Genomic DNA, 27,670 nt, shown 5'->3' with positions numbered 1-27,670 from the left:
GGGGTCTTTGTCATGCAAATTTTACACATTTCCTTGATTATGTCTTGGAAATGGAATTGCTGGACCAACGCCTATTACTAATATGTCTTCTAAAACTGAAGTGATTTTGTCCACTTGCACATCAACAGGCAATTTCAGAAGACTTCACGGAAGTTTCCTGCATCATTAACTGTCAGAGGTGAATTCGAACTCTCTACATAGTCCCAGTCTCGCTTCACCTTTTCCCGCCCACTCGCCGCACACAAGCCAGGAGTCCCACCCCTCGGGCCTTGCCCGCCCCTTCCTGACCCACTCAATCTATTCTGTCCAATAAAAAAAAAAGCTTTCTCCCGTATTGGTTCGTAATTGGTGAATGGAAGTGTCTGTCGCACGGAACAGACTGATGGACGTGGCGGATAGGCCAATGTGAGCGGCGAACGGGGCGTGCGTGGTGTGCGTGGCGCTCTGGCCTGGAAGGCTGAACCTGTGAAGTGTGCAGGCGGCTTGAGCTGCAAGAGTCTTCGGCAACCATGGCTCCCAACGCGCTCCCGCTCGCGCCGGAACCCAGCGAAAAGTATCCCAAAGGCATCCGGGCTGTGCTGCTGGGACCACCCGGGGCCGGCAAGGGTACGCAGGTGAGCTGCAGGGCCGGGCTGAATGGCAGAACACAGGGCCCCCCAAGGTCAGGGCGGCCAAAGGTCCGATCGCCGCAGACCGAGGCCTGGCAGCCTTGGCCGCCAACTGCGGTTCTGACAAGGCGCTTGGTTGGAGATCGATGGAGTCAAGTTTAGGATTAGAGTTCTTGAGGGTTCCAGCCCTGAGGTCTCGTGTGAGAGGGTGTGAAGATTTAAGGATCCTGTTCAGGGCTTAGAGGCTGACGGGCTTAAAGGGTAGGATGAGCCCTGGACCGAAGCCTCTAGATTACAGCCCTGAACGCCCTGCCACCTGGGTGGTGTCAGGATCGGACTTCCATTCCGGGCACGGGGGGGCGGCGAGGGGGGAGGTGTCTTATGTTTAGCGACTGGAAGTGGAGGAGCATCTCCAGCACGTGGGGCAGAGTGGGAGCTGCCATGTGCCCAGGAGAAGAACTGCTAAGAGGTGAGGCTGTTAGGCTGGAGAATGGAAAGAGAGCACCTCATATACAGGTAGGAAAACGGGCCTAAGGAGCCTTTCCCATTAACCACCCGTGTACACACACACACACACACACACACACACACACACACACTTTACAAATCGATGGTGTTCTGCTGACCGCTCAGTGCCCACTTTTACTACCCTGTAAAAATTTCCGATATTAAACCCCTGCTCATGTCTTAATTATTCTTGGAATTCCCATAGCACCTAGCACATTACTTGGCAACATGGAGGGGTGACCCGACAGTGGATGGATGACATAGATAATTGTGGATGATGAGGAAGGGCACATCAGGGAAATTTAGCTCATTCCATTGCCTTTGTTTCATATCTTTGACACAAGGTCAAGTAAGACCACTTTCCCTTTTATGTCTGTATCCTGAACTGATTCTTCCTTGGACCTGGATACCTAATCCCCTTTGTTTTGTGTTTTTACTAGTGTACTGCTCAGTTCTGATTTATGATATAGGGGGTAACCTGGGAACTGCAGGCAAGAAAGTGTTGTGCTACCAATGGTGTTCTCTTTCTGGACCAGTCCCTTTGTTCTTGGTTGAAGTTGCCTCTTTTCCTGTTGCTACTACCCTCAGTTATCAGGTACCTGCAGCCTAGGCATGTTTAATCTTAGACTCTGCAGGTTTTTGAGTGGCAGTATAAACAGGGTATTTTAGGTGTATCAGCTAATTCTTTTAGTTCGTAGTGAAGTGAATCTTTTCCATAGTTGTGAATTAGACTACCCATCCCAATGCAAAAACAAACCATTTGTGGTCTAGCAAGCTTTGTAACTTTTAAATCTCAGTAGGAAAAATAGAAATAGTACTGTCTTACTTATTCAGCATTTAGTGAGCACCAAACATTGAAGATAGAGCAGTGTTTAAGATAGGTCTAGTCCATGAAGATCAAAAGCTCACAATAATATTGGGGGATTATGTTATATACCTGCATAAAGTACCTGTAGCTGCCTAGAATACAACCAGGCACAGCATGGCCATTGAGTAATTATTGATTCCCTTATCTTAGTAAACAGTCTGCCCCCATTCAAACATAGTGTACTTGTTGTCATTGTCACTTGAACTTCACCACCAGACAGACTTTTTTCAAATAGATAAAGAGAGGGGGCCAAGTGGTGGTGCACCAGGTTAAGTGCACATAGTATAAAGTGTAAGGAGCCACACAAAGATCCTGGTTCAAGCCTCCAGCTCCCCACCTGTAGGCAGGTCACTTCACAAGTGGTGAAGCAGGTCTGCAGGTATTTATCTCCCTCTCTGCCTTCCTCTCCCTTCTCAATTTCTCTCTGTTTTATCAAAAAAAAAAAAAAAAAAATCAAATAAATGGCCACCAGGAGCACTGGATTTGTAATGCAGGCACTAAGCCCCAGCGATAACCCAGGTGGCAAAAAGAGAGAGAGAGACCACAGCCCTGAAGCTTCCCCAGGTTCTCAAGACTGGACCATAGCACTGAACCACAGCACTGAAGCTTCCTCTAGGTTCTCTAGACTGGAACCTAGGTCAAGCACATGGCAAAGCAGGCGCTCTCCTAGGTGAGCTATCTTACCAGCCCAACTTGGATATGTTTCAGTGTGAAGGGGAATGACTCCAAGGAATTGTTTTTGTTTGTTTGGTTACGGATTTTTTTTTAATTTGAGTTTTTATTGTTTTATTTGTTTTCCCTTTTGTTGCCCTTGTTGTTTTTTATTGTTGTAGTTATTGTTGTTGTTATTGATGTTGTCATTGTTAGATAGGACAGAGAGAAATGGAGAGAGAGGAGGGGAAGGGGGGAGAGAAAAATAGACACCTGCAGACCTGTGAAGCAACTCCCCTGCAGGTGGGGAGCCGGGGCCTCAAACTGGGACCCTTAAGCCGGTCCTTGAGCTTTGTGCCATGTGCGCTTAACCCACTGCACACCCAACTCCCTCTTTTTTATTTATTTTATTTTTTTCCCTTTTGTTGCACTTGTTTATCCTTGTTGTTGTTATTGCTGTTGTTGTTGGATAGGACAGAAACAAATGGATAGAGAGGGGGAGAGAAAGACACCTGCAGACCTGCTTCACTGCCGGTGAAATGACCCCCTGCTGGTGGGGAGCCAGGGGCTCAAACGGATCCTTAACACTGGCCCTTGCCCTTCGGGCCATGTGCACTTAACCTGCTGTGCCACTGCCTGGCTCCCTGTTTAAGTGATTTTTTTTAATAAATAAATATATATATATGTATATGTATATATTTAAAATATATATACATAGTTTACAGTCAACAGTAAAATACAGTAGTTTGTACATGTATAACATCTTAGTTTTCCACATAACTATTCAACCCCATTTAGGTCTTCCTCTGCCATCATGTTCAAGGACCTGAACCTTCCCCCCCACACACACACCCCGAGTCTTTTACTTTGGTGCAGTACACCAGGTTGTAGTTTTATGGCATCAAAAGTAAAAACAGTTGAGTTCATAAATCAGAAGTTTCAGAGTGGCAGCGTATAACAGCGTTTAGCCTGAAGACACACCTTCCATACACAACATTGGGGAGTGTAATAATCCCCACACATCCATTAAACAAACACGGTGTCTCCCATAATAACAATTTTTAATAGCAGTTAGTGTTCACATCTCCATTTGAAGTTTCTTAATTTACCCCTCCTTTGCCTTTTTTAACATCAGTGCTGGGGAATGAATGAAGCATGCACATGCATGGTACTACTGTGCTGCCTTCCTCGCCCAATTTTTTATTTTGAGAGACCCCCAAAGCACCATCTATGGTATTCCCTTGGTTCTGTCAGTGTTCTTATGGGGTGACCATAAAACCCAGAGCTCATGCATGTTGAGGCATGCACTCTAGCTACTGAGTTACCTCCCAGGCTTTCCACCTTACCCCCCTATATATATATATATATATATATATATATATATATATATATATATATATATATATATACTTGTCTTGTTGGGGTTTTTTGGTTTTTTTTTTATATTTTATTTTATTTTTTATTTTTGAGAAACACAGAGAGGAACACCAGAGCACTGCTCAGCTCTGGCTTATGGTGGTGTGGGGCATTGAACCTGGTACTTTGGAGCCTCAGGCATGAGAGTCTGTATAACCATTATGCTATCTTCCCCCACCCTATTTGTCTTGCTTTTTACACAGAGAATGTGTGTGTTACATGAGACAGAAACATGCCAGAGCAGGTATCAGACTGGGAACCGTGGGTATGGCATGTCTAGTGCTCACCTAATTAAGCTATTTCCCCAACTTCCCCATGTCCCTTTTTTTAAACTGAATTTTTAAAAAATATTTTATTTATTTATTTATTTATGAGAAAGATAAGAGGAAAGAGAGAAAGAACCAGACATCACTCTGGTACATGTACTGCCAGGTATTGAACTCAGGACCTCATGCTTGACAGTCCAGTGCCTTACCCACTGCACCATCTCCTAGACCACTAAACCGAAGTGTTTTTGTGGATGAAGCTGAGTTATTGATTGTAGTAGTATCATGATATACTATAACTCTGGTGTGTTTATTATCTTCCCTTTCCTGTAAATCGGTACTTTGATTATATACTTAGCCAGATGCAAGGTCAGGTTTTTGGACTTAGTGAGTCACAAAAATTAATAAATAAAATCGTGTGCTATCTTATCCATTAGGAGTTACAGACCGCCTGACTGTCTCTCTGGTGTTCAGTGCTTGGTGCAGAAATTCAATATAGGTGGCAAAACGGTGGTGTTTTAGCTTCAGTGAAACTGAGTAAAATGTTCCCATAAAGTGAACTCCAGCTTCTCTTGAGATGTCAGGTCAAGTGGGCGTGGGCCACCATTCTGAGCAGTGTACAGTTGAGTGGTGATGCTGCTTTGACTAACCCATGTGCCTTCTCTGCTGTCGATGACTTCTATGTGACCCACTTCTTCCTTTTGCACTGCCTGCCTGGCCTCCACTGGTAGGTCTTTGTTATCTTTGATGTCAAGTTCCTAACCTGGGGATAGTGCCTAGTGCCTACTCAGTAATGTTTTTCTTCCACAGTACTTCCTTTTTTAAATCTACACAACTCAGTATTTTTTTTTTAGTTTTCTTTTTTTTTATATTTATTTTATTTATTTATTCCCTTTTGTTGCCCTTGTTGTTTTATTGTTGTAGTTATTATTGTTGTTGTCGTTGTTGGATAGGACAGAGAGAAATGGAGAGAGGAGGAGAGAAAGACAGACACCTGCAGACCTGCTTCACCGCCTGTGAAGCGACTCCCCTGCAGGTGGGGAGCCGGGGTTTGAACCGGGATCCTTATGTTGGTCCTTGTGCTTTGCGCCACCTGCGCTTAACCCGCTGTGCTACAGCCCGACTCCCCACAACTCAGTATTTTATGCACCTTATGTTGGCATGATTGAAATAATGTTTCCTTTTTTTTTTTTTTTTACATTTTTTTGTCTTTATCTGTTGGATAGAGATAGTCAGAAATAGAGAGGGAAGGGGGTGATAGAGAGGGAGAGAGACAGAGAGACACCTGCAGCACTGCTTCACCACTTGTGAAGCTTTCCCCCGGGGGCTCGAACCTGGATCCTTGTGCACGGTAATAGGTGCACTCAACCAGGTGTGCCACCACCTGGCCCTCATCATGTTTCCTTTTAAGACTTATTATTTGGAGGGACATAGAACCTTGATGATAGGTGTGGTGTGGAGCTGTATGCTGTAACCTTACAATCTTGTAACCCATTATTAATCATAAATAAAAAATATGGGGGGGACAGTTTTTAAACTATATATTTTTTAAATTTATTTTTAGGTAGAGATAGAAATGAGAGGCAAGAGGGTGATAGGGAGAGATACCTGCAGCACTGCTTTATCACTTGTGAAGCTTCCCCACCCTGCAGGTGGGAACTGGGAGCTTAAAACTAGGTCCTTGCTCACTGGAGCACCTCTCTTTACTAAGTGCATCTCTACCTGGCCTCCTCTCCCTGCTTTTCATAAACATAATGTTTTAAACATCTGTATTTTTTAATTAAATGACTTTTAATTTCCTGTCTTTGGGGAGTTGGATATTCTTACAGTGTGATCAAAACCCAGGTGTTTCCTGTTTCCTCAGGTGTGTTTCTTTCCTGTGCCAACTTATTACCAGTTCCAAGGCCGTGTACACTTGAGCAAAAAACCACTGTCTTCCAAGTCAGGCTCAGTCTGTTTGGTCAGTGCAGTTACAACTGTCAGAGGTCTGCTTTGACAGCTGGAGAAACTGAAGTTCCAAACAAGGTTACACAGCAAGTCATTGCTGACCTTGCATCTTTATACTTCCAAAGCTCCTGCTCTTTCTGCTGCCCTGAGTTAGATGTCTCTTTGACCCTATGCATATATTGTTGGCTAAGTTTGATGCCAAACATGCAGAAAACAAAGACATTCCCTTCCAGAAGGTGTAATTTTAGTTTTATGTGACAGATTTCACCCTACCCTGGTCGAAGTCTTTATGTGTGTCATCTGACTTAATCCTATAATCCTAGAAAGTGTGAACTCTTTTTGTCCATATATATTTTTTCTTTTTTCTTTATGGGAGGGATTAATGGTTTACAGTCAACAGTAAAACACAGTAGTCTATATATACATGTGTAACATTTCTTAGTTTTCCACATAACAATTCAGCCCCTCTAAGTCCTCCTCTGCCATCATGTTCCAAGACCTAAACCCTCACCCCTTTCCCCAGTCTTTTCCTTTGGTGCAGTACACCATTATCCATATTTTTTACTTATGAACTGGCCCAGAGGCTATATCTTGCCCCAGGACACATGCACATTACATAGATATAATATCAAAGATAGAGTCAACTCTGTCTCAGTGTTTATTTTTTAATATATAATTTAGTTTTTTTAGTCATATTTAGGTTTATTCTTAATTAACCATCTATCAAGAATACACTTCAAAAGAGTAGAAAAAATTAAGAAGCCCAACAAAAATAATTCCCTGGCAAGTGGGAGGGAGGGCGTGTCATTAAGAACCTTTTTTAGGGAAGGAAATATTGTCCAGGTCATGGATGCCATTTCTGTCAATGATCCGAACACTGAAGGTTGGCGGATTAAGGGTCAATCTCTGTCTGGAGCTCCTCTAGACATTTGCTAAGAAGTTCCACTGCACTCTGATGAGATATTTGGTGTGTAGTATCGGTACAGGATACTGAGAGTCAGGAAGGCATCATAGCCAGCCAACAGGAGGTTGACATGATACGGGGTCCAACTCTGAAGACGGTCAGTCAGGTTTTGGCATCTAAAATTAGCTGCTGCTGTGAGAGCTAACCATTCATAACCATTTCACATTTTATAAAGTTGTACATTTTTCTGAATATATTCTGCAAATTGTACAGTGTCTCCAGCCTCTCCAACACAAAGGAGTAAGATTTTTTTTTCGCTCGTCCTAAACATCTTGTCGTGATGTCCTTCATTTGGGCAGTATTACTATCAGCCACGCGGTCAGAGGTGACAAGAACATAGTCAGGCCCTTGAATGCCGATGATAGTGATGGAGGATCAGAGGCTGAAGATTTGATGGAGTGCGGGACTCATTGGCTTCTCAGCCTCACTGGTGAGACAGCATCACTGAGAGGGTTCACACGATGCAGGCTGTGAGACCTACCCAAGTACTTATTTTTAAAATTTTTTTATCATCTTTGTTTATTGATTGGAAATCAAAAGGGAAAGTGGGGAAAGAGACATCTGCAGCACTGCTTCACCACTTGTGAAGCTTTCCCCCACAGGTAGGGATCGGGTCTTGTACCTGGGTCCTTGAGCGTTGTAACATGCACTCTACCAGGTGTGCCACCACCTGGCCCCTGATTTTTTTTTTTTATTTTAATGAGAGAGGTACAGAGAGAGAAAAAGAGAGGGACCAAAGCACTATTCAACTCTGGATTATGGTGGTACTGGGAATTTAATCTGGGACTTCAGAGTCTCAAGCATGAAAGTCTTCTGCATTATCATTATACAGTCTCCCTAGCCCCCAACCCTTTAAATTTATTCATTTATGTATGAGAGGAATGTGGGGGAAAGAGCCAGAACATTACTCTGGCACATACAATGCCAAGGGATTGAATTTAGAACCTCATACTTGAGAGTCTCAATGTTTCATCTGCTGTGCCATTTAATGAGCCACCAGAGGCAGGGTCTTAAACTCATGTATACATTTTTTTAAAAATATTTATTTATTTTCCCTTTTGTCACCCCTGTTGTTTTTCATTGTTGTAGTTATTATTATTGGTGTTGTTAGATAGGACAGAGAGAAATGGAGAGAGAAGGGGAAGACAGAGAGGAGAAGAGAAAGACACCTGCAGACCTGCTTCACCACTGGGGCCTCGAACTGGGATCCTTAAGCCAGTCCTTGAGCTTTGCGCCACGTGCACTTAACCCACTGCGCTACCGCCTGACTCTGTCATGTATACATTTTTTTTTTTTAAGTCATCATCTTACATTATTAAACTAGGCGTAGAGGCAGAAATAATACATACTCATGCAAAGTGCCATGTGGGAAATGTCAGAAGATTGACAAATACTGGAATAGTTCAAGTTCAGAACAAGAACTATAATTTGTTGAAAGTCTTTCTTCCTCTTACCCACCCAGTGATATTGGTAATGATGTCCCAGATTTACAGATGAGAAAATAGCCGCAAGAAACTACTGGTCTAAGGTTACATGGTCTAAAGAGACAGAGCTGAGATTCTAGTGCCAGCTGTGCTTTCTAAAGAGATTACCATGGCATGAAGTCCTGAATTTGATCCTCAGCATCACATATGCCAGAGTGATGTGCTGGTTCTCTGTCTCTGTCTCCATCTCATAAATAAATCTTAGGGAAAAAAAAGAAAAAGAACAAAACTTCCAGGGCTGGTGAGGTGACACAGTAAGGTAGTACAGGCTTTACACATGTGAGGTGCAGTCCCATACAGAGCCAAAGCTTATCCCTGATAAGCCAAAGCTGAGCTGTACTCTGGCTGGTTTCTCTCTCTTTCTCTTAATTAACGTAAGTCAATCAGGTCAGGATGTTGGTACAGGGGTAAAAGGAATTTGTTTGTACCAGAGTACTGCACAGCACGGGCTTATGGTGGTGCTGGGGAATGAACCTGGGATCTACTAGCTTCATTTGAAAGTTTGGCTTGTTTTTTTTTAATAACTGTTAGGCAGTCTCCCCAAGCCCCCACAAAAATCTTGTTAATTGGAGTATAATAAACAGAGAAAGGTGTGGGCAGCTTGATGACTTTTCACAACATAAATACACTTGTGTAGTTTACACCCATATCAAGAAAAAGAATGGACCTACCCTACGACCCTGCAACTCCTCTCCTGGGGATATATCCTAAGGAACCCAACACATCCATCCAAAAAGATCTGTGTGCACATATGTTCTTGGCAGCACAATTTGTAATAGGCAAAACCTGGAAGCAACCCAGGTGTCCAACAACAGATGAGTGGCTGAGCAAGTTGTGGTATATATACACGATGGAATACTACTCAGCTGTAAAAAATGGTGACTTCACCGTTTTCAGCCGATCTTGGATGGACCTTGAAAAATTCATGTTATGTGAAATAAGTCAGAAACAGAAGGATGAATATGGGATGATCTCACTCTCAGGCAGAAGTTGAAAAACAAGATCAGAAACGAAAACACAATTAGAACCTGAAATTGGCATATCACACCAAAGTAAAAGACTGGGGTGGGAGTGGGTGTGTGGGGAGAATACAGGTCCATGAAGGATGATAAATGACATAGTGGGGGTTGTATTGTTAAATGGGAAGCTGGGGAATGTTATGCATGTACAAACTATTGTATTTACTGTTGAATGTAAAACATTAATTCCCCAATAAAGAAATAAAAAAATAAAGTAAGAAAGAAAGAAAGAAAAAAGAACTTTGCCAGCACTTTGAGACCTCCGTGAACTCCCTTCTAATCACATGCACTTACCTTCCCCTGAGGGTTTATGATTTGTTTGTTCAATAAGGTGATGAGTAAGAGCCAAATCTTAACAGCCTTGGGGCCAGTTGACTCAGCTCCTACCACTGACTATATGGTCTTAGGCAACTTAGCTTGTTGTGGGGGACTTCTCATGTATGAGACTCTGTGAGGTAAATTTGGAGCACTCAGAAGGTATAGGAAACTTATGGTGGAGGTCACTGCATGCTCAGTTAACAACATTTGAGTTTTCCCCTGTTACACTGGGGAGACATTGAAAGCTTCAGAATGTGAGTGTTGGGGGATTTGATGGCATGCCAATATTTATGAGATGTTTCCACTGTGTGTACAAGGACATTGGAAATGGAGATGGGAGAGACTAGAGGCAGAAAGGCGAAAGATGGCTGCAGAAATAGCTCGACTTATTAGAATCCCCGAAACCAGTGGTCCCAAGTTTAACCCCTAGTGTCATCATAAACAAGAGCTGAGCAGTGCTCTGGCATCTCTCATAAAAATAAATTTTGGGAGTCAGGCGGTAGAGCAGCAGGTTAAGTGCACGTGGCGCAAAGCACAAGGACCTGTGTAAGGATCCTGGTTCAAGCCCCCGGCTCCCCGCCTGAAGGGGAGTCGCTTCACAGGCAGTGAAGCAGGTCTGCAGGTGTTTATCTTTCTCTCCCCCCCCTCTGTCTTCCTCTCCTCTCTCCATTTCTCTCTGTCCTGTCCAGCAACGACAACATCAGCAACAACAATAATAACTACAACAACAATGAAAAACAACAAGGGCAACAAAAGGAAATAAATAAAAATAAATAAATCTTTAAAAAGGAAAGCAAGACAAAACTCAACAACTGATAGTTGCTCTTTGTTTTTCTAAATGCTAGGCACTGTGCTGAATGCTTTTGCATATATAAACTTATTAAAATCCCCATGGCAATTCTAAAAGAAGAATTGTTCTCCGTACTCTAGGGGTGAAGAAACTAGGCCTTAAGGAGGCAGCCTGACTTGTTCAAGGTGGCACAAGGAGTAAACGATCCCAGTGTCTAACCCTGATCTGCACTGTTATATAACCCTGTCTTGTGCCACTGCCCCAGGACTCTACTTGAGGACTATTTAATCATAAACTTTAAGCCAACCAGTGGGCCTGGCTTTGTATTTTAGCAAGTACTCCAATGACTTTGGTGGTACATTGATCTTAGAGAACATTGAACCCAGCATGCTATCTCTCTAGTCGTGTTAGACAGCCCTAATCATACTTCACGAAAGTTTGCCTCCCATCCCGTAGTTCTTTTTATCTATTATTGGATAGAGACAGAGAGAAATTAAGAGGGAGACAGAGAAAGACAGAGAGAGGCCAAGTGGTGGGTACATTATAGTACCCAAGGATGAAGGTTTGAGCTCCTGGTTCCCACCTGCAGGGAAAAGCTTCATAAGTGGTGAAGTAGGGCTGCAGGTGTCTCTCTGTCTCCCCCTCCTCTCTCAGTTTCTCTCTGTTTCTAGCCAATATTAAAGAAATAAAAAATAGTAAAAAGAGGCAGTCAGGCGGTAGCGCAGTGGGTTAAGTACACGTGGCGCAGAGCGCAAGGACCGGCATAAGGATCCCGGTTCAAGTCCCTGGCTCCCCACCTGCAGGGGAGTCGCTTCACAGGCGGTGAAGCAGGTCTGCAGGTCTCTGTCTTTCTCTTCCGCTCCTTTCTCCATTTCTTTCTGTCCTGTCTTAACAACGATGACATCAATAACAATAATAACTAAAACAATAAAAAAACAAGAGCAACAAAAGGGAAAATAAATTAAAAATATATTAAAAAGAAAAAAAGGGGTGGGGGTAGATAGCATAATGGTTACGCAAACAGACTCTTATGCCTGAGGCTTCAGGTTCAATCCCTCGCACCACCATAAGCCAGAGCTGAGCAGTGCTCTGGTAAAAGAGAGAGAGAGAGAGAGAGAGAGAGAAAGAAAGAAAGAAAGAGAAAAGAAAGAAAACTGCAGTCCTGCTTCACCACTTGTGAAGCTTTCTTCTGCAAGTGGGTACCAGGGGTTTGAACCTGGGTCCTTGAGCACTGTAATGTGAGCGCTTAACCAGGTGCGCCACCACCTAGCCCCCATCCCATGGTTCTTAACAGAAATAATGGGGAGTCGGGTGGTAGCGCAGCGGGTTAAACGCAGGTGATGCAAAGCGCAAGGACCGGCATAAGGATCCCAGTTTGAGTCCCTGGCTCCCCACCTGCAGGGGAGTCGCTTCACAGGCGGTGAAGCAGGTCTGCAGGTGTCTGTCTTTCTCTCCCCTCTGTCTTCCCTTCTTCTCTCCGTTTCTCTCTGTCCTGTCCAACAACGACATCAATAATAACTACAACAATAAAAAAACAAGGGCAACAAAAGGAAATGAATAAATATTTTTAAAAAATAGAAATAATGAACCTATTTGGGGGGAGAGGGGGGTGGAGAAAGGGGGCAGCAACAGTCCTTAGCTGAGGCAAGTGGCTCAGGCTCAGCAGCTCAGTCAGGCCTAGGAGCTTGTTAATTCATCTGTATGCAGCCCAGGAGGTAGCTTAGTGGGTAGAGCCTGACTTGCAGGCATGAGGTCCCAACATCCATCGCTGGTATCATATATGCCAGAATGATATTTTGGTTCTTCTTCCCTACCCTCATTAATAGACTTTTTTAAAATGTAAATTAGAGAGATATATCAACATATGAGGACAGAGATTGCATCCCTGAAGCCCCAAAGGCCATAAGTTCAATCCCTAACACTATCATATGCGAGAGCTGAATAATGCTGTAGTCTTTCATTGTCTTTCTAACAGTAGATAAATAAGTAATTTTTTTAATGCAAATGCATAAACCTCAGCCTATGGTGTTAGAATTTACTTTAGCAGCATCTCCGAGTGATTTAGAGAGGGTGAGACAGTGCTCTGATCTTTCTCATAAAATAACAAAACAGAAAAGAGTCACCTATCGCAGTGGGTTAAGTGTATGTGACACAAAGCACAAGGACCGGCATAAGGATTCCGGTTCGAGCCCCTGGCTCCCCACCTGCAGGGGAGTCGCTTCACAGACGGTGAAGCAGGTCTGCAGGTCTCTATCTTTCTCTCCCCCTCTCTGTCTTCCCCTCCTCTCTCCATTTCTCTCTGTCCTATCCAACAACAACATCAATAACCGATAATAATAACTACACTGATAAAACAACCAGGGCAACAAAAGGGAATAAATAAATATTTTTTTAAAAAAGAGTCACCTATCTAATCCTTGGTATAAAGTCTCTGAAACTAACATTAGTCCTTCCTATTTGTTGTTTGTATATATTTCTTTAGTACCCTAACAAGCTATTCTTCATTTTAAACAGAGGGGGAAATTGAATCTCTGAGAAGTTAAGTGATTATAGCAAAGGCAATGCAGCTGCCTACTAACAGGGAGTGGGAATAACTAACCAATTCTTTCTGGGAAAGCCTTTTTTTTCCCCCTTTCCCCAGCTGCCTTCCAGGCCCAGTGACCACAGTGTACTTGACAATCACATGGTTCATTCCTTTGGCAGATGATCATTCAGTACATTATGTGTCAGACATTGTGCCAGGTCCTTTCTATCCCCAGTCTTAATATTGAAACTTCATTGCAAAAGTGAGGGCAGGTAGATAGCGCAGCAGTAACCGTAACTCAAGGACTTGGATCAAACAAGAGGTTCCAGGTTTGATCTCTGGTGCTACAAACAGCCCGAGCTGAGTAGTACTCTGGTCAATAAATAAATAAGCTTCATCACAACCATGTAAAGTGTTTGTACTGCTAGTTTTATCCTTTCTATTTAAAATAAGAAAGTGGACACTTAGATATTTACTGAAAGTAGTGATATTAGCTGATGTTTATGATATCTGCCTTTGCATTAAGAGCAACAGTTTTTAGTGCTTTACATGTATTATCTCATAATTCTTACCACAACTCTTATTTGTACATTTGAATACAGCTTGGAGTATTTTTATCCATGTTACAGGCATTTGCTGAAACTTACGCAGCTAATAAGCAGCAGGTTCAGGTTCACCTGTCTTGACTCCTGGCCTACAAGGTTAACTGAATCTTGATTTTTGTTTTTTCCATCCACAGGCACCTAAATTAGCTAAAAACTTCTGTGTCTGTCATTTGGCTACTGGGGACATGCTGAGGGCCATGGTGGCTTCTGGTTCAGAGCTGGGAAAAAAGCTTAAGGCAACGATGGATGCTGGGAAACTGGTAAGTTTAAGGTACCAGTGAATATTGCTTATTCCTCAGAGTCTAGATCTAATGGTAGCTATTAGCCACAGGTAGCTATCAAGATTAACTTTAAGCTCTCTTTTCTCTCTGATCCTTGCATCCCTAAATAAGTTTACTCGGATTCTTTTATTTTAAATCTTTGATTATTTTTCTAATAGAATTTCCTTAACATCTTAACTTTAATTTAAAATTCATTTTCTCAGTCTCATTTATTCTGTGTCAAGTATGCTATAATCAGCACAAATACAGAATATTTCCATCATGACAGAAAGTTGTATTGGAAAACCCCATGCTATATAACACATTGGCAGCTTATATGAACTTTTAGAACAACAAGTTATTTGGTTCATTCTGAATGTATGGCACTTATTTTGTTCACAGTATTCTTGAGGCTCTTTTTAGTTGATTCATTTTATAGTAATCTGGTTTTTAGGGGCAAAACCAAAACCGTTATCCTTAGAGTAGAATGCAGGAATGTATTCAGGAAAGAACTTGGGAAGAAGGACTAGGTGAAAAACACCCCGTTTTTAGCCTACTTTTGTGGCTCTCTGTTCTGTGTCTCTCACAGAGTCATTTGGTAAGTCACTAAAATAACCCTTCCCACTTGGGAGATACGTTAGCTTTTTCTCTTGATTTTAGGACATTAGATCTGATAAATACAGTCTATTATCTAGATAAATACAGTCTATTATCAAATAGGTTTTTCTGATTAGTGTGAGGTTTTAGTTGTAACTTGGTTATTGGGAAGTGTGGATCAAGGAATCCTCTTCAAATGTTACTTTGTGTTGCTCCTTCTGTTTGGGAAAGCCATTGAGCTTTGCCTCCATCCCCAATTTACTTTTTGTTGGTCCTTTCCATTTCTCTCTGTCCTACCTAACAACGACAACATCAATAACAACAATAATAACTACAACAGCAATAAAAAAAAAAAGGCAACAAAAGGAAAAATTAATAAATTTTAGAAAGAAAGATAGACAGATAGATCGATTAATCGATCAATCAAGTGTTGTGGTCCGAGAGGTGGCACAGTGGATATAGCATTGGATTCTCAGTCACGAGGACCAAGTTCAATCCCTGGCAGCACATGTGCCAGAGTGATGTCTGGTTCTTTCTCTCCACCTATCTTTCTCATGAAAAGTTGATAATTTTTATAGCCCACAAATGATGTCATAAATATGTACATGGCCCCTGGAAGAAAAAAAGATTCCCCCATCCCTGGTATAAAGCAACTACAGAAGTAATTATGAAATTGATTCTTCCTAATGGACCCATACCATGTTTGCTGGTTTTTGCTTCTTTGAGTCAAGAAAACATGCTGCCTAGTAGTCAGATTATATAGATAAGAACTTTGGAGCTGGTGAAATAGCTCACTTGGTTAGTGTGCTGCTTTACTATGTGTGGGACCCAGGTTGGAGCCCAGCCCCTACCACATGGAAGGACAGTGCTTCAATGTCTTTCTCTCTCTGCTTCTCTGTCTCTATTAAAAACTAACAAGCATGGGGCCCGGTGGTGGCTCACCTGGTCGAGCACACATATTACAACATGCAAGGACCCAGGTTTGAGCCCCCAGGCCCCACCTGCAGGGGGAAATATTTGCGAGGGGTGAAGCAGTGTTGCAGGTCTCTCTCTCTAAAGATAGTAAAATTAAAAAAAAAAAAAAAAACAACTTGTGGCCCTGGAGTTGGGCTAATGTCATCTATTTAATAGATTAAAACCCAAGATTATTATGTTCTTCACTTCCAGGTGAGTGATGAAATGGTAGTGGAACTCATTGAGAAGAATTTGGAGACCCCATCATGCAGAAATGGTTTTCTTCTAGATGGCTTCCCTCGGACTGTAAGACAGGCAGAAATGGTAAGTAACTTGAATTCAGATCATCACTGCATGCAAACAAACTCTGCCCCGTTATGTCTTGATTCCCTTGAGGAAAAATTGGGTCTGATCAAGCCTGGGTAGCTTAGGTGGGCCACACACTGTTTTACAGCTTGATAACCTCATGGAGAAGAGGAAAGAGAAGCTTGATTCTGTCATCGAATTCAAAATCCCAGACTCTCTGCTGATCCGGAGAATCACAGGAAGGTATTTGTCCCCCAAAAGTCCTTTCTCTCCATAGTTCTTCATAGTTTTGTCACATCATGGCACCTGAGTTTCCTAATGCCAGCCGTGACACTCTATCATTTCATTGTGTATTGGTCTTAACTTGGTGACATTGTTGAAATGGTGTCATGGGGTCATATAGGAAGAGCAGCAGGTGGGGAGTCAAACAGCTTTCAGTCCTATTATGGACAATTAAAACTTGTCTAGAATTATGGACTTGGAGCTGGTGAAATAGCTCACTTGGTTAGTGTGCTGTTTTACTATGTGTGGGACCCAGGTTGGAGCCCAGCCCCTACCACATGGAAGTGCTTCAATGTCTTTCTCTCTGCTCCTCTGTCTCTATTAAAATGAACAAACATGGGGCCTGGTGGTGGCTTTTAATTCTAGACAAGTTTCTTCACCTCCCCAAGACTTTCCTCATACATAGAAGGGAGTTAATATGTGCTTTAGTAACTTACTGTGTGTGTTAGGTAACAAAATGCTTAGTACAGAGCTTTTGCTTATAGTAAGCACTTAAGCAATGCTTTGGATTTTTTTTTAGTATTTATTTATTCCCTTTTTGTTGCCCTTGTTGTTATTAATGTTGTTGTTGTTGGATAGGACAGAGAGAAATGGAAAGAGGAGGAGAGAAAGATAGACACCTGTTGACCTGCTTCACTGCTTCTGAAGCGACTCCCCTGCAGGTGGGGAGCCAGGGGCTCAAACCGGGATCCTTACACCTTGCACTTTGTGCCACATTCACTTAACCTGCTGCACTACCACCTGACTCCCGTTATTTCTTTTATTAATATTTTTAGGGCTGGGGAGGTGGCATAATGATTATGCCAAAGACTTTCATGCCAGGCGGGGGTGGATAGCATGCCTGAGGCTCCAAAGTCCCAGCACCACCATAAGCCAGAACTGAACAGTACTTTGGTGTCCCTGTCTCTCTCATGCGTAAAAATAATATTTTTTTAAATTATTTCTTACATATTTACTTATTTATTTTGGATAGAGACAGAAATTGAGAGGGAAATTAAGAGAGAGGAAGAGACACCTGCAGCAGTTTCACCTCTCATGAAGTCTTTCCCCCTGCAGGTGGGGACTGGGGCCAGGACCCAGGTCACTGTACAGTGCAATGTATGTGCTCAACCAGGTGCGCCACCACCCAGCCCCCACGCCATGTTAATTTTTTTTTAAGATTTATTCTTTTTGAAAAAGATTTATTCATGATAAAAGGGAACCCAATTTAATGTTTTTTTAAAAAAGATTAATTTACTAATTAGAGAAGGAGAAAAACAGAGCATTACTCTGACACATGTGGTCCTAGACATCAAACTCAAGACCTTATGCTCCTTAGTCTAACACTCCCGCCTGAGCACTACTTCCCAGGTCTCATGTAACCTTTTTTATTAGAGGAGAAATGTTACCTTTGACTCCCTAATGGGATTGAACACTTCCCCATTTATCTGCAGTCCACATTTTGTAGGAGACAGGTAGACATACAAGCAGACAGTGGAGCGTTAGAAGGCTATACTAGGTACAGTATGATCCATCTTAAAGTAATACTCCTTTTATTTTGTTGTAATGTAAGAGATATAAAAAAAAAAAAAACAGAGCACTGTTCCGCTTTGGCTTACGATAGTGCTGGGGATTGAACTTGGGACCTCAGAGCCTCGGGGACTAAAGTCTTTTTGCATAACCTTTATACTGTCTTCCAGTAATATTCTTTTCAGTTGTGCAGTCTCCACATTTCTACCTATTCCATAGGCTCCCTCACTGTACAGTTTGGATTCTTTGCATCCCCAAAGTAGACAGTTGTCTACTTTGTTTAGTAGGCTAAGGAGGAGGAAGAAGAGATTTTTACCAGGGCTAGACTCCCCATTGTACAAAGCAGATGCTAATAAAACTAGGTTATGCTGGGTGCCTTTGATTCATCTAACCCAGCTTTCTGAGTGTCTGCTTTGTGTCCAGCACAATAATAGGCTCTAGGGTCAAGAGACTAGGCAAAGATAGAGACCAATATGATGGTAACCATGGCTGTCCTCAGTCTATAAACCATACCTGAAACCTTTTTTTTTTTTTCAATGCAGAAGGAAGTCCACAAAGAGAGCCTAAGGGCAGAGTGCTTAGAAGTGTAGTGTTGGGAAGTTGGGTGGTAATGCAGCACGTGGCGCAAAGTGCAAGGACCGGCATAAGGATCCCAGTTCAAACCCCCGGCTCCCCACCTGCAGGGGAGTCGCTTCACAAGTGGTGAAGCAGGTCTGCAGGTGTCTATCTTTCTCTCCCCCTCTGTCTTCCTTTCTCTCCGCCCTATCCAACAACAAGAATAATAATAACTACAACCATAAAACAGCAAGGGCAACAAAAGGAAATAAACAAATAAATTTTTTTTTTAAGTATAGTGTCAAATTTGACCTTCCAGGATAGATAGGATTTATTAGAGCTTTCCCCAGAATTAGTATATTGGGGGAAGGGCTCTAACAGGGAGAATTATCAGGAGAACTGGGGAAGGGGTATAGATCAATTGCTGTCAGGGAAAATGGGAGCTTGACTGAGGTAGGTGTGCCAGGGTGAAGAGAATAAACACAACAAAGAGGCAGGGGTCATAGGACACTCTGGAGCCACTAGATGTTGTGGCAAAGACAGCATTCTTAGAAGATTTTTCCTGGTATACAGGGTAGATTAGAGAAGAGGAAAAACAAGCAAGGACTCCCATCTAGTTGCCTGAGATCCACAGGTAATTTGAGGAGGCCTCTAAGTGAGGTAGACTGGTAGGGAGTATAGATTCTGAAGAGCAAATGACAGGGCTGCTGTAGTAGGTGAGGAGAAGATGCAGTTTCCACACCCCACTCTTTTTTTTTTCCCCCCACATCAGGACCTTACCTATCTACAGTCATTGTCTCTCTCTGGATCTCCAGAAGATGCCATTGCACAGTGAATGTACCCCTCCTGCCACTCAAATAAAAGAGAACTCAGATTACATGTTTACAGTTACAGGTCCACTCGCTGTAGCTTATTTATTACTCTGCCTTCATGTTGTCCCACCAATGCTATCAGTAGACCGTCTTGTACTTTGAGTGAACCACTTGCCCCCACAAAAACATACTGTTGTTAAAACATGGTCATATTTTACAAAGGTGTGACTTACAACAGGAGCTTTGATGATGGGGTGTGGTGAGTTGTATACATACACGTGTAAGTATGAAACTACATGCCCCAGAATCTTACAAAATTATAAACCAATCTCAAGTCAATAAAAAATAGTGTGTTGGCTATAGTTTAACCCGGACTTTTGCAACTAGTGTGATGAGATATTGATCCACTAGGATAGTAAGAGTAGTTGTGTGCCAGTGTGGGTCACAATAGTGAGAAATGGGTCACTGAGAGAAACAAAAATCCCCAGTGCTGTACCAAATACTACTACTGTGCATGCCAAAAGGTAGAACAGATTGAAAAGCTTTGATCTCACAGACCTTCACAGGAGAATATCTGTTAATTAAATGGCACAGAAGCAGGAAGACTCAAGAACTCGAGAAAGAGCTGTTTGTTGCAGTGTCTGACCTGGTTCTCAGCCAGCTGTTAGTTTTTTGGGAGCTTGAAGGAGTGAAAGGATTACTTTCAGGCAACCTAAGTGTCCATTTGTTGTCTTTCAGGTTAATTCATCCTCAGAGTGGCCGTTCCTACCATGAAGAGTTCAACCCCCCAAAAGAACCCATGAAAGATGATGTATGTAATTGAAGAAAGGACGTTTCCTTTTCTTCCCTGCCCACCCCCTTATTATTTTCCATCTTCCCTTTTTTCCAACCTTGAAATAGCTACTTCTTGGTACCCAGTTTTTACCTTTTGTACAGAAAAAAAAAAAAAGGCATTAGGCCACTTTAGTGATAACTAGTCAGGAAAAGGCTGCTTGGAATCCCAGAATTAGAGCCAAGATGAGTATAATACTGAGATGTTTGTTGACCAGTTCTGCTTCAAATGAATGTCTTCCTACTAACTGTTCTGCTGTGCCCTGCTGATTCAAGATATTTTTGCTGGATTAACATTGCTAAGTCCTTATGACAGTCTTATATTACTTGCAGATATAAAAGGAGTGTCTCATACATGTTCACTGTAACTAACATTTGCCATAGTCTTATTTTGTCTGTATTAGGGCAGTCAAGCAACAGTTGATGATTTCCTGGATTTGACTTAGTCATATGAGACAAGTTCATCAGTTTGTATAAGTTCCTAAGTCATCATGTCAACTTAGTCATATTTCACAAAGTAACTAATTCTATCACTTAGATTTTTTTTCTCACTTGGCCATTTTTAGAAGGTGGCTGGCCAGCATTCTAGCAATAAAACACAATAGTAATGTAACTAGAGTTATAATATTAGGCTAACACATCTCTGATTTTCATGTTTTTCCTTGTCTCAGTCACCTCCATTTTTCTTGCATCTCACCCTAGAAGTATGCATTTTGGAAACAACCTGGGCAAAAACTGTGGAGGAAAAGCATTGCCCATCCCTCACCATTTATTTACTTATTCACTCATTCATTCATTCATTTATTATTGGGTAAAGACAGAAATTGGGGGGGAGATAGAGAGGGAGAGAGACACCTGCAGCCCTGCTTCACTACTTGGTGAAGCTTTCCTCCTGCAGGTAGGGACCAGGGGCTTGAACCTGGTTCCTTGCATACTGTAGTATGTGCACTTAACCAGGTACACCACCACCTGACCCCAATCATTTCTTTATAGTTGTTTTTGTTTTGTATTCCCTCACTTCTTGGTATCTATTTCTGGAACCAACATGCTGGGAATAGCAACCTTTTTATTATTATTACATACAAAAGGTAGTTTTACATGAGGCAGAGAAAGTGGTGAGAATGACAAACCAGAGCACTACTCCAGTACATGCATCACTGGGGCTTGAACCGGCGACTTCAGACACGAAAGTCCATTTATTGTAGTTGAGCCATTTCTCCAGATGCAAAAGTAGCAGGCTTTTTTTTTTTTTTTTTTTTTTTTGCCTCCAGGGTTATTGCTGGGGCTTGGTACCTGCACTATAAATCCACTGCTCCTGGAGGCTTTTTTTTTTTTTCCTTTTGTTGCCCTTGTTTATCTGTTGTTATTGTTTCTACTGCTGTCATTGTTGTTAGATAGGACAGAGAGAAATGGTGAGAGGAGGGGAAGACAGAGGGGAGAGAAAGACACCTGCAGAACTGCTTCAACACTTGTGAAGCAGCCTCCTGCAGGTGGGGAGCTGGGGCTTGAACCAGGATCCTTGTGCCAGTCCTTGCGCTTTGCACCATGTGCACTTAACCCACTGTGCTACCGCCTGGCCCTAGGCCTTTATATATATACTTTTTTTTAATCTTTATTTATTGGATAGAGACAGCCAGAAATCAAGAGGGAAGGGGGTGACAGAGAGACACCTGCAGCCCTGCTTCACCACTTGTAAAGCTTTCCCCCTGCAAGTGGGGACTGGGGGCTCAAACCTGGGTCCTTGCGCATTGTAATACATGCACTTAACCAGGTGCGCCACCACCCAGCCCCACTTTTTTTTTTTTTTTACTTTATTTAATTTGAGTGGACAGAAAGAAATTGAGAGAGAGGGAGGACAGGGAGAGAGATGGGCACCTGCAATACTGCTTCACTGCTTGTGAAACTTATCTCCTGCAGATGGGGAACAGGGGCTTGAACCTGGGTCCTTGAGCATAGTAATATGTGCACTTAACCAGTTGTGCCACTGCTTGGCCCCTAGGCTTTTTATTAGAGAAGGTTAAGATGGAGTCAGGTGGTAGTGCACAGAGTTAAGCACATGTTTTATGAAGTACAAGGATCAAGCCCCTGACTCACCACCTGTGGGGGGGGTATTGCTTCACAAGTGCTAAAGCAGATCTTCTCAGTGTCTTCTCTCCTCATCTCTACTTTCCCTTCCCCTCAATTTCTCTTTGTCCTATCCTGTTTAAAAAAAAAAAATGGAAAGAATGGCCTGAGGAGCTGTGGATTTGTAATGCCAACACCAAGCCCCAGTGATAACCCTGGTGGCAGAGAGAAAGAGTTTAGATTACCTGCCTTTCCCTCTGATAAGCTATTGGATCAGATAGCATTTCAGTTTTGCATCTGGTATCAGATAAGGAAACCTCTCTAGTAGAGCACTGGACTTGCAGGCCTGAGGTTCCCAGTTCAATCCTTGGTGCCACATGTATCAGAAATGGTGCTCTGGTTTCTCTCTCTTTCTGTCTAAAGTGAAACTGTCCCATTTATAATAAATAAAATAAATCTTGAGAAAGAAGGAAAGAAAGAGAAACTCTTGCTAATAGTCCAAAGCTTATTATTCTCGTTCTGTTCTCAGGTCACTGGGGAACCCTTGGTTCGCCGGTCAGATGATAATGAGAAAGCCTTGAAAATCCGGCTGGAGGCCTACCACACTCAGACCACCCCCCTTGTGGAGTACTATTGCAAACGAGGAATCCACTCTGCCATTGATGCATCCCAGACTCCTGATGTCGTGTTTGCAAGCATCTTAGCAGCCTTCTCCAAAGCCACATGTAAAGACTTGGTTATGTTTATTTAATATTGGGTCCAAAATGGAATTTCTCTCCTCTTCCTTTCCAAGTTCAGGGAGGAGTGGGTAGGAATAGCAGAGCAGCAAGGGAAACTTCTTCAGACCAGCAAGGAGATCGATGAATTGATTAAAAAACACTTGCTTCATGTGTCATCAATGTATGTGCGACTCTCATCTGACGTGTGTGTGTGTGTGTGTGTGTGTGTGTGTGTGTGTGTGTGTGTGTGTGTGTGTGAGTGAGTGTGTGAACACTCTACTGCTTTCTCAGTTACAGGCATGGTGACTTTACAGCTTCTGACTTCTTTAGCTATACTCTTGATTTTATTTTTTGGCCTTTATTAGTAACTTTGCACCACATTTCGATGGCATATTCTATCTTCAGCAGCTGATCAGAAGTCCAGAGTCTTGTGAAATCAAGCAGGGCCAGAGTTATTGATGGCAGGTCATTGGCAAGGAATTCCACTTATTTTATAGCCTACAGTGAAACCCATAAGTGAAGTGGAAAAAAACAAAAGACACTTAAATTGCAGATTCCAGAAATTACTGGAAGAAGGTATTACCAGCGAAAGAGCCAAGCCCAGGTGACATGCATCATGGCGCTACAAAGTAGAGATTATTTGGGACTGATATTTGAAAAGGAAATTGTTGCCAAACAACTAAAGGTGAAAGATCCTTTTGAATCACGCTGCCTCCTGAATATCCAGGCTGAGCATCTGAGAGCAGCCAGCCCACTTCCCCTAATAGAGACTAGGGTAGGTTTGTTTTCTTTTCACACTTACCTGTTTTCTGAGTATGAACGAAACAGTGTGTTAGAATGATCCATTCTTGGATTTATTTTTTACTAGAATTTATTCAAATTCAGTCTGTCACCAAGATATAAGACCCAAATCAGATGTGTCCCTTTTAAACTTAGACCACCTTTCCAAATACAGTCCTTCACCTTCCTACTTCATAAAGCTTGTGACACAGAATCCCCAAGGAAAGATCTCTCAAAAATAAGACCACCTGTGACAGTAACCAGCTTTCAGTCCTAACTTCCAGCTCCCCAATTATTACATGTTTCTTGGGGTTCATGCTGTACCTTTTGACCTCTGTTTTGCTTGTGGCAAACAGATGAATTAAGTTGCTCTGAGGGAGCACATAACAGCAGCCTCTGGAAAAAACCATTAGAAAGTCAGTGTGGCAGATTGAGTAACTATTGCCTCCTCCGAGGCACCTCCGGTGTATTCTGCTGACTAAGCAGCAGACTCAGTCCCAGCCAGGCGTGAGCACTCCTGTCTGTGGGATTACCAAAGGGCTTGTCTTCTGTCTACCTGGAAGCTGGGTGTGGGTATGTGGCCATCTTGCTCTCTTCTTTGTCCGGTTTGAGTGAGTTTCTGCTGGCTCTGCTCTGCCTTGTTTCCCTGGTTCTAAACTAATTCCACTCATTTTTAATGGAACCTCAGTCTGGCATGAGGCATTTTTGAGAAGCATGTGGTGCTGGGCTTGGGCAAGGGAAAGGAGGGAAACCAAAACTATCAGCTATGTTTGTAGAAGCCTGGAGTCTTTCTTGTGGTGAGTGTAGCATTATGAATATTGGAGTCAACTCCTCTTTGGCGGAAGGACCATTGTAAACACCTGACCTCAAAGCTTTGAATGCTTATTAATTGAATATAAATGACCCTTGTGCAAATGTTTGTCTTCCATTCTTACACATTCACTGTTGCACAGGCGTACACATGTGCCTATAATATATGTTCTGCTGGTGAAAAAGGAAGACATGGTGGATGCATAGTCCCAACTAGGGGGTGGTTAGTATTTGACTTTTTACTTCATTTAATTCCAGAAACTTAACCTCAGCTGAGCATGAGAGCTTTCAACTGGCAGAGAAATGTCCAGTGTTTAATGCAGTTGATTGCTGGGGCATGCATGCCAGCCTTCTCTGATCATTTACTTGGTTTTTAAAAACCCATTTTGTTCTCTCTTGTTTCCTCTCTATTTCAGCCTAGTAACAGAAGGCCAGGCGAGACTACACCACTGCTCATCACCCCGCGGCGTGATCCCTGCTCTTAGGTGCTGGGCAGAGGGATGGGTGGTCAGGGTAAGGATGGAGGGAGGGGAGTGGTGAAGGGCTCAAAAAGAGTATTGGAAAAGCAGCAGTATTGTATGGGGCCATTTCTTTTACACAAATTAAGCATTTTAATAAGTGGAAGAGGAAATTAATTTTTTAAAAACTGATTGGAGGGTGCCAGTAGATACAGGGAGATGCAGTATTATTGCTAAAGAATCGAGTTTTCATTTACTCTGGACTGGTGACAGTATGTTTTAAAACTAATGCCCTAAGACCTCAGCTTTTATTTCAGGACCTCATGGGTTGCCAGCCCAGGAATGCAGGAAGTCAAGCTGTCCTATTCTTTCCTGTAGCATGGAAGAGAAAGGGTTTGACTACTCACCTTTCTTCCCTACATATGAAATTAAAAAAAAAAAAAAATTATGTCTGCATTGGGAAAAGACACATGTGATGTGTTCCTAGGAACAGTGGTTCAGCAAGCCAAGTTTACAATAGCTGTGGGGATGGGGGGACAGGCTGGACTCTCACCCTACTGGACTTAGAACTGATATACCAGTTTACCTATTCTCCTGGGAAAGCTCTCAGCAACCACCCAGCATATGTCACAATCCTCCACTCTTGCCTTCTTTTGCCTATGATATGTGAAAGGACTCTAGCAAATAACCAAGTGTCCTAAGCAATATCATCCAAAGATTATTTTTCCCATCCTCAAATCCTGTGACTGGAATCACTCAACAGCACTGTGATGTATTTTCAACGAGGTGCCTTTCTTAATGGACCAAATGCCTTTTTGACCCCTAAATCAATAAAGTATGTTAAAAGTTTGTATCCCCTGTTGTGGTTTTTTGTTTGTTAGGGATTCTGGTTTAGAAAAGTAGCATTGAATTTTGAATTCTGATTTGGAAATCCTTATGATCACTGGGCATTGTGAAATAGAGTTCCACATGTATACTCAAGACTCCCTTAACCTTGAGCTCATAGCCAGGCATTTCTTGAACCCAAGGACAAGTGAACTTGATCTGGTAGAAATGGTGGTATGTTTGGAGTTTAGGGAATATTCAAGAGATCCCAGTCCGTCATTTACTCTGATCTGTTTCCTTTGGGAGGGTAAGGGGAGAAGTCAGGGTTTTTGATGCCTGACACACAACAGACACTACATAATGTTAATTGGACTTGAATATACACAGAAAAATATCTGCTTCTGGCCAGGCTGGATAATTGTCCACAGCCTAGAAAGCCAACGCTTCTAATCGCTAATCCAGATCTTTGACTCCATTTCAGCTTCCTCTTTTTTTATTTTTTTCATTTATACATATGTATATTCCCTTTTGTTGCCCTTGTTTTTTGTTTTTTTATTGTTGTTATTGATGTCATCATTGTTAGATAGGACAGAGAGAAATGGAGTGAGGAGGGAAAGGCAGAGAGGGGAAGGGAAAGATAGACACCTGCAGACCTTCACCACTTGTGAAACAACTCCCTTGCAGGTGGGGAGCTGGGGGCTTGAACCGGGATCCTTCCGCTGGTCCTTGTGCTTTGCACCACCTGCACTTAACCCGTTGCGCTACTGCCCAACTCCCTTTTTTTATTTTGTATTTATTTACTGCAGGATAAATGTTTTATAGTTGACTAAATAGAATACTTTGCATAATGTTTCCCAGTTCTCCACATAATAATACAACCCCCACTAGGTCCTCTGCCATCAATGTTTCAGGACCTCTTCCCCCCCACCCCAGAGTCTTTTACTTTGGTGCAATACACCAACTCCAGTCCAAGTTCTGCTTAGTGTTTTCTCATCTTGTTTTTCATTTCCTGACTATGAGTGAGATTATCCCATATTCATCCTTCTGTTTCTGATTTATCTCACGTAACATAATTTCTTTAAGCTCCATCCAAGATGGGCTGAAAACGTTAAATTCACCATTTTTAATAGCTGAGTAGTAGTCCATTGTGTTTATAGACTACAATTACTCAGCCACTCATCTGTTGCTGGACATCTGGGTTGCTTCCAGGTTTTGGCTATTCCAAATTGTGCTGCTATGAACATGGGTATACACAAATTTTTTTGTGTTTGATTCCTTATGATAGATTCCCCAAAAGAGGAATTGCATGGATATAGGGTAGGTCCATTTCTTCCAGCTTCCTCTTTAATACCCTGGTTCCTTCTTTGTAAATCCATTTCTTCTCAGCGTAAATGAGCTTAAGTTGTTTTTCCAGACTGGAGCTCTCACTTTGTTCTGAAGGGCTGTGTTTGCCAGTGAGATTTCTGAAAAATGACTGCTGTTCCCAAAGCTGAGGGAGCCGACTGAAAGTACCATTCTTCACAAGGCTTTCTTGTTCTAGAGAGAGACGGCATCATCACTAGCATATTAAATCCTATTCCCTGGGGCAACCCCTCCTATTTCTCTACCTCTGCAGGGTCATTTTCAGATGTTAGTGTGACATACATTCTGGTCTTTCCTGAGCTATCTGAATGCCCTCCTGCCCCCTGATATTTTTCTTCCCTTTCTTGAGTGTAGTGCAAAAACTCGTGGGCAGTATTTGTCAAACAGACTGGGAGAGTCCATGATATAGTTGAGAAGAATAAACTGAAAGAAGAACTGTTTAAACTGTTCTGCCACTCCTTTGTACTTGGTTTCTTCATCTGGAAAAACTGGAATTGGGTGATATACCAATGGCTTCATACCCACTACCTCAACTTGACCCTCTTGAAGCACCGTAGACTAGACATTCAGAACTGTCAT

The 27,670-nt window shown here is 42.4% G+C and overlaps 1 protein-coding gene and 1 pseudogene across 3 annotated transcripts; one reads left to right on the top strand and one right to left on the bottom strand.

Moving 5' to 3' along the window:
• The first annotated feature begins 438 nt into the window (after positions 1 to 438).
• Positions 439 to 25,757, top strand: AK2 (adenylate kinase 2). 3 transcript variants are annotated; one of them, XM_060205816.1, is made up of 7 exons: positions 1,010 to 1,124; positions 14,102 to 14,227; positions 15,992 to 16,102; positions 16,233 to 16,327; positions 19,981 to 20,053; positions 22,667 to 22,862; positions 24,863 to 25,757. In XM_060205816.1, exons 1-7 carry the CDS (start codon positions 1,050 to 1,052, stop codon positions 24,865 to 24,867), a joined length of 681 nt encoding a protein of 226 aa, XP_060061799.1. In that variant the 5' UTR covers positions 1,010 to 1,049; the 3' UTR covers positions 24,868 to 25,757. The 3 variants fall into 3 exon arrangements, with proteins under 3 accessions (XP_007523308.1, XP_016043687.1, XP_060061799.1); XM_007523246.3 differs by lacking the exons at positions 1,010 to 1,124; positions 24,863 to 25,757 and adding an exon at positions 439 to 614 and having other exon boundaries at positions 22,667 to 23,032; XM_016188201.2 differs by lacking the exon at positions 24,863 to 25,757 and having other exon boundaries at positions 1,004 to 1,124; positions 22,667 to 23,032.
• On the bottom strand, positions 7,008 to 7,599 carry LOC132542585 (proteasome subunit beta type-2-like; annotated as a pseudogene).
• Positions 25,758 to 27,670: the final 1,913 nt, after the last annotated feature.

Source organism: Erinaceus europaeus, chromosome 13 (genome assembly GCF_950295315.1).
Source record: "Erinaceus europaeus chromosome 13, mEriEur2.1, whole genome shotgun sequence".
In the NCBI taxonomy this organism is placed as follows: Eukaryota; Metazoa; Chordata; class Mammalia; order Eulipotyphla; family Erinaceidae; genus Erinaceus; species Erinaceus europaeus.
This window is presented reverse-complemented; position numbering and strand designations above follow the sequence as displayed.

What these genes read in the sequence shown, in the direction of transcription:
- AK2 (XM_007523246.3), top strand. Translation starts at nt 510, where the DNA reads ATGGCTCCCAACGCGCTCCCGCTCGCGCCGGAACCCAGCGAAAAGTAT. An exon ending in CGATGGATGCTGGGAAACTG is followed by an intron (nt 14,228 to 15,991) that starts GTAAGTTTAAGG and finishes CTTCACTTCCAG; the next exon opens with GTGAGTGATGAAATGGTAGT. An exon ending in AAGAACCCATGAAAGATGAT is followed by an intron (nt 20,054 to 22,666) that starts GTATGTAATTGA and finishes TTCTGTTCTCAG; the next exon opens with GTCACTGGGGAACCCTTGGT.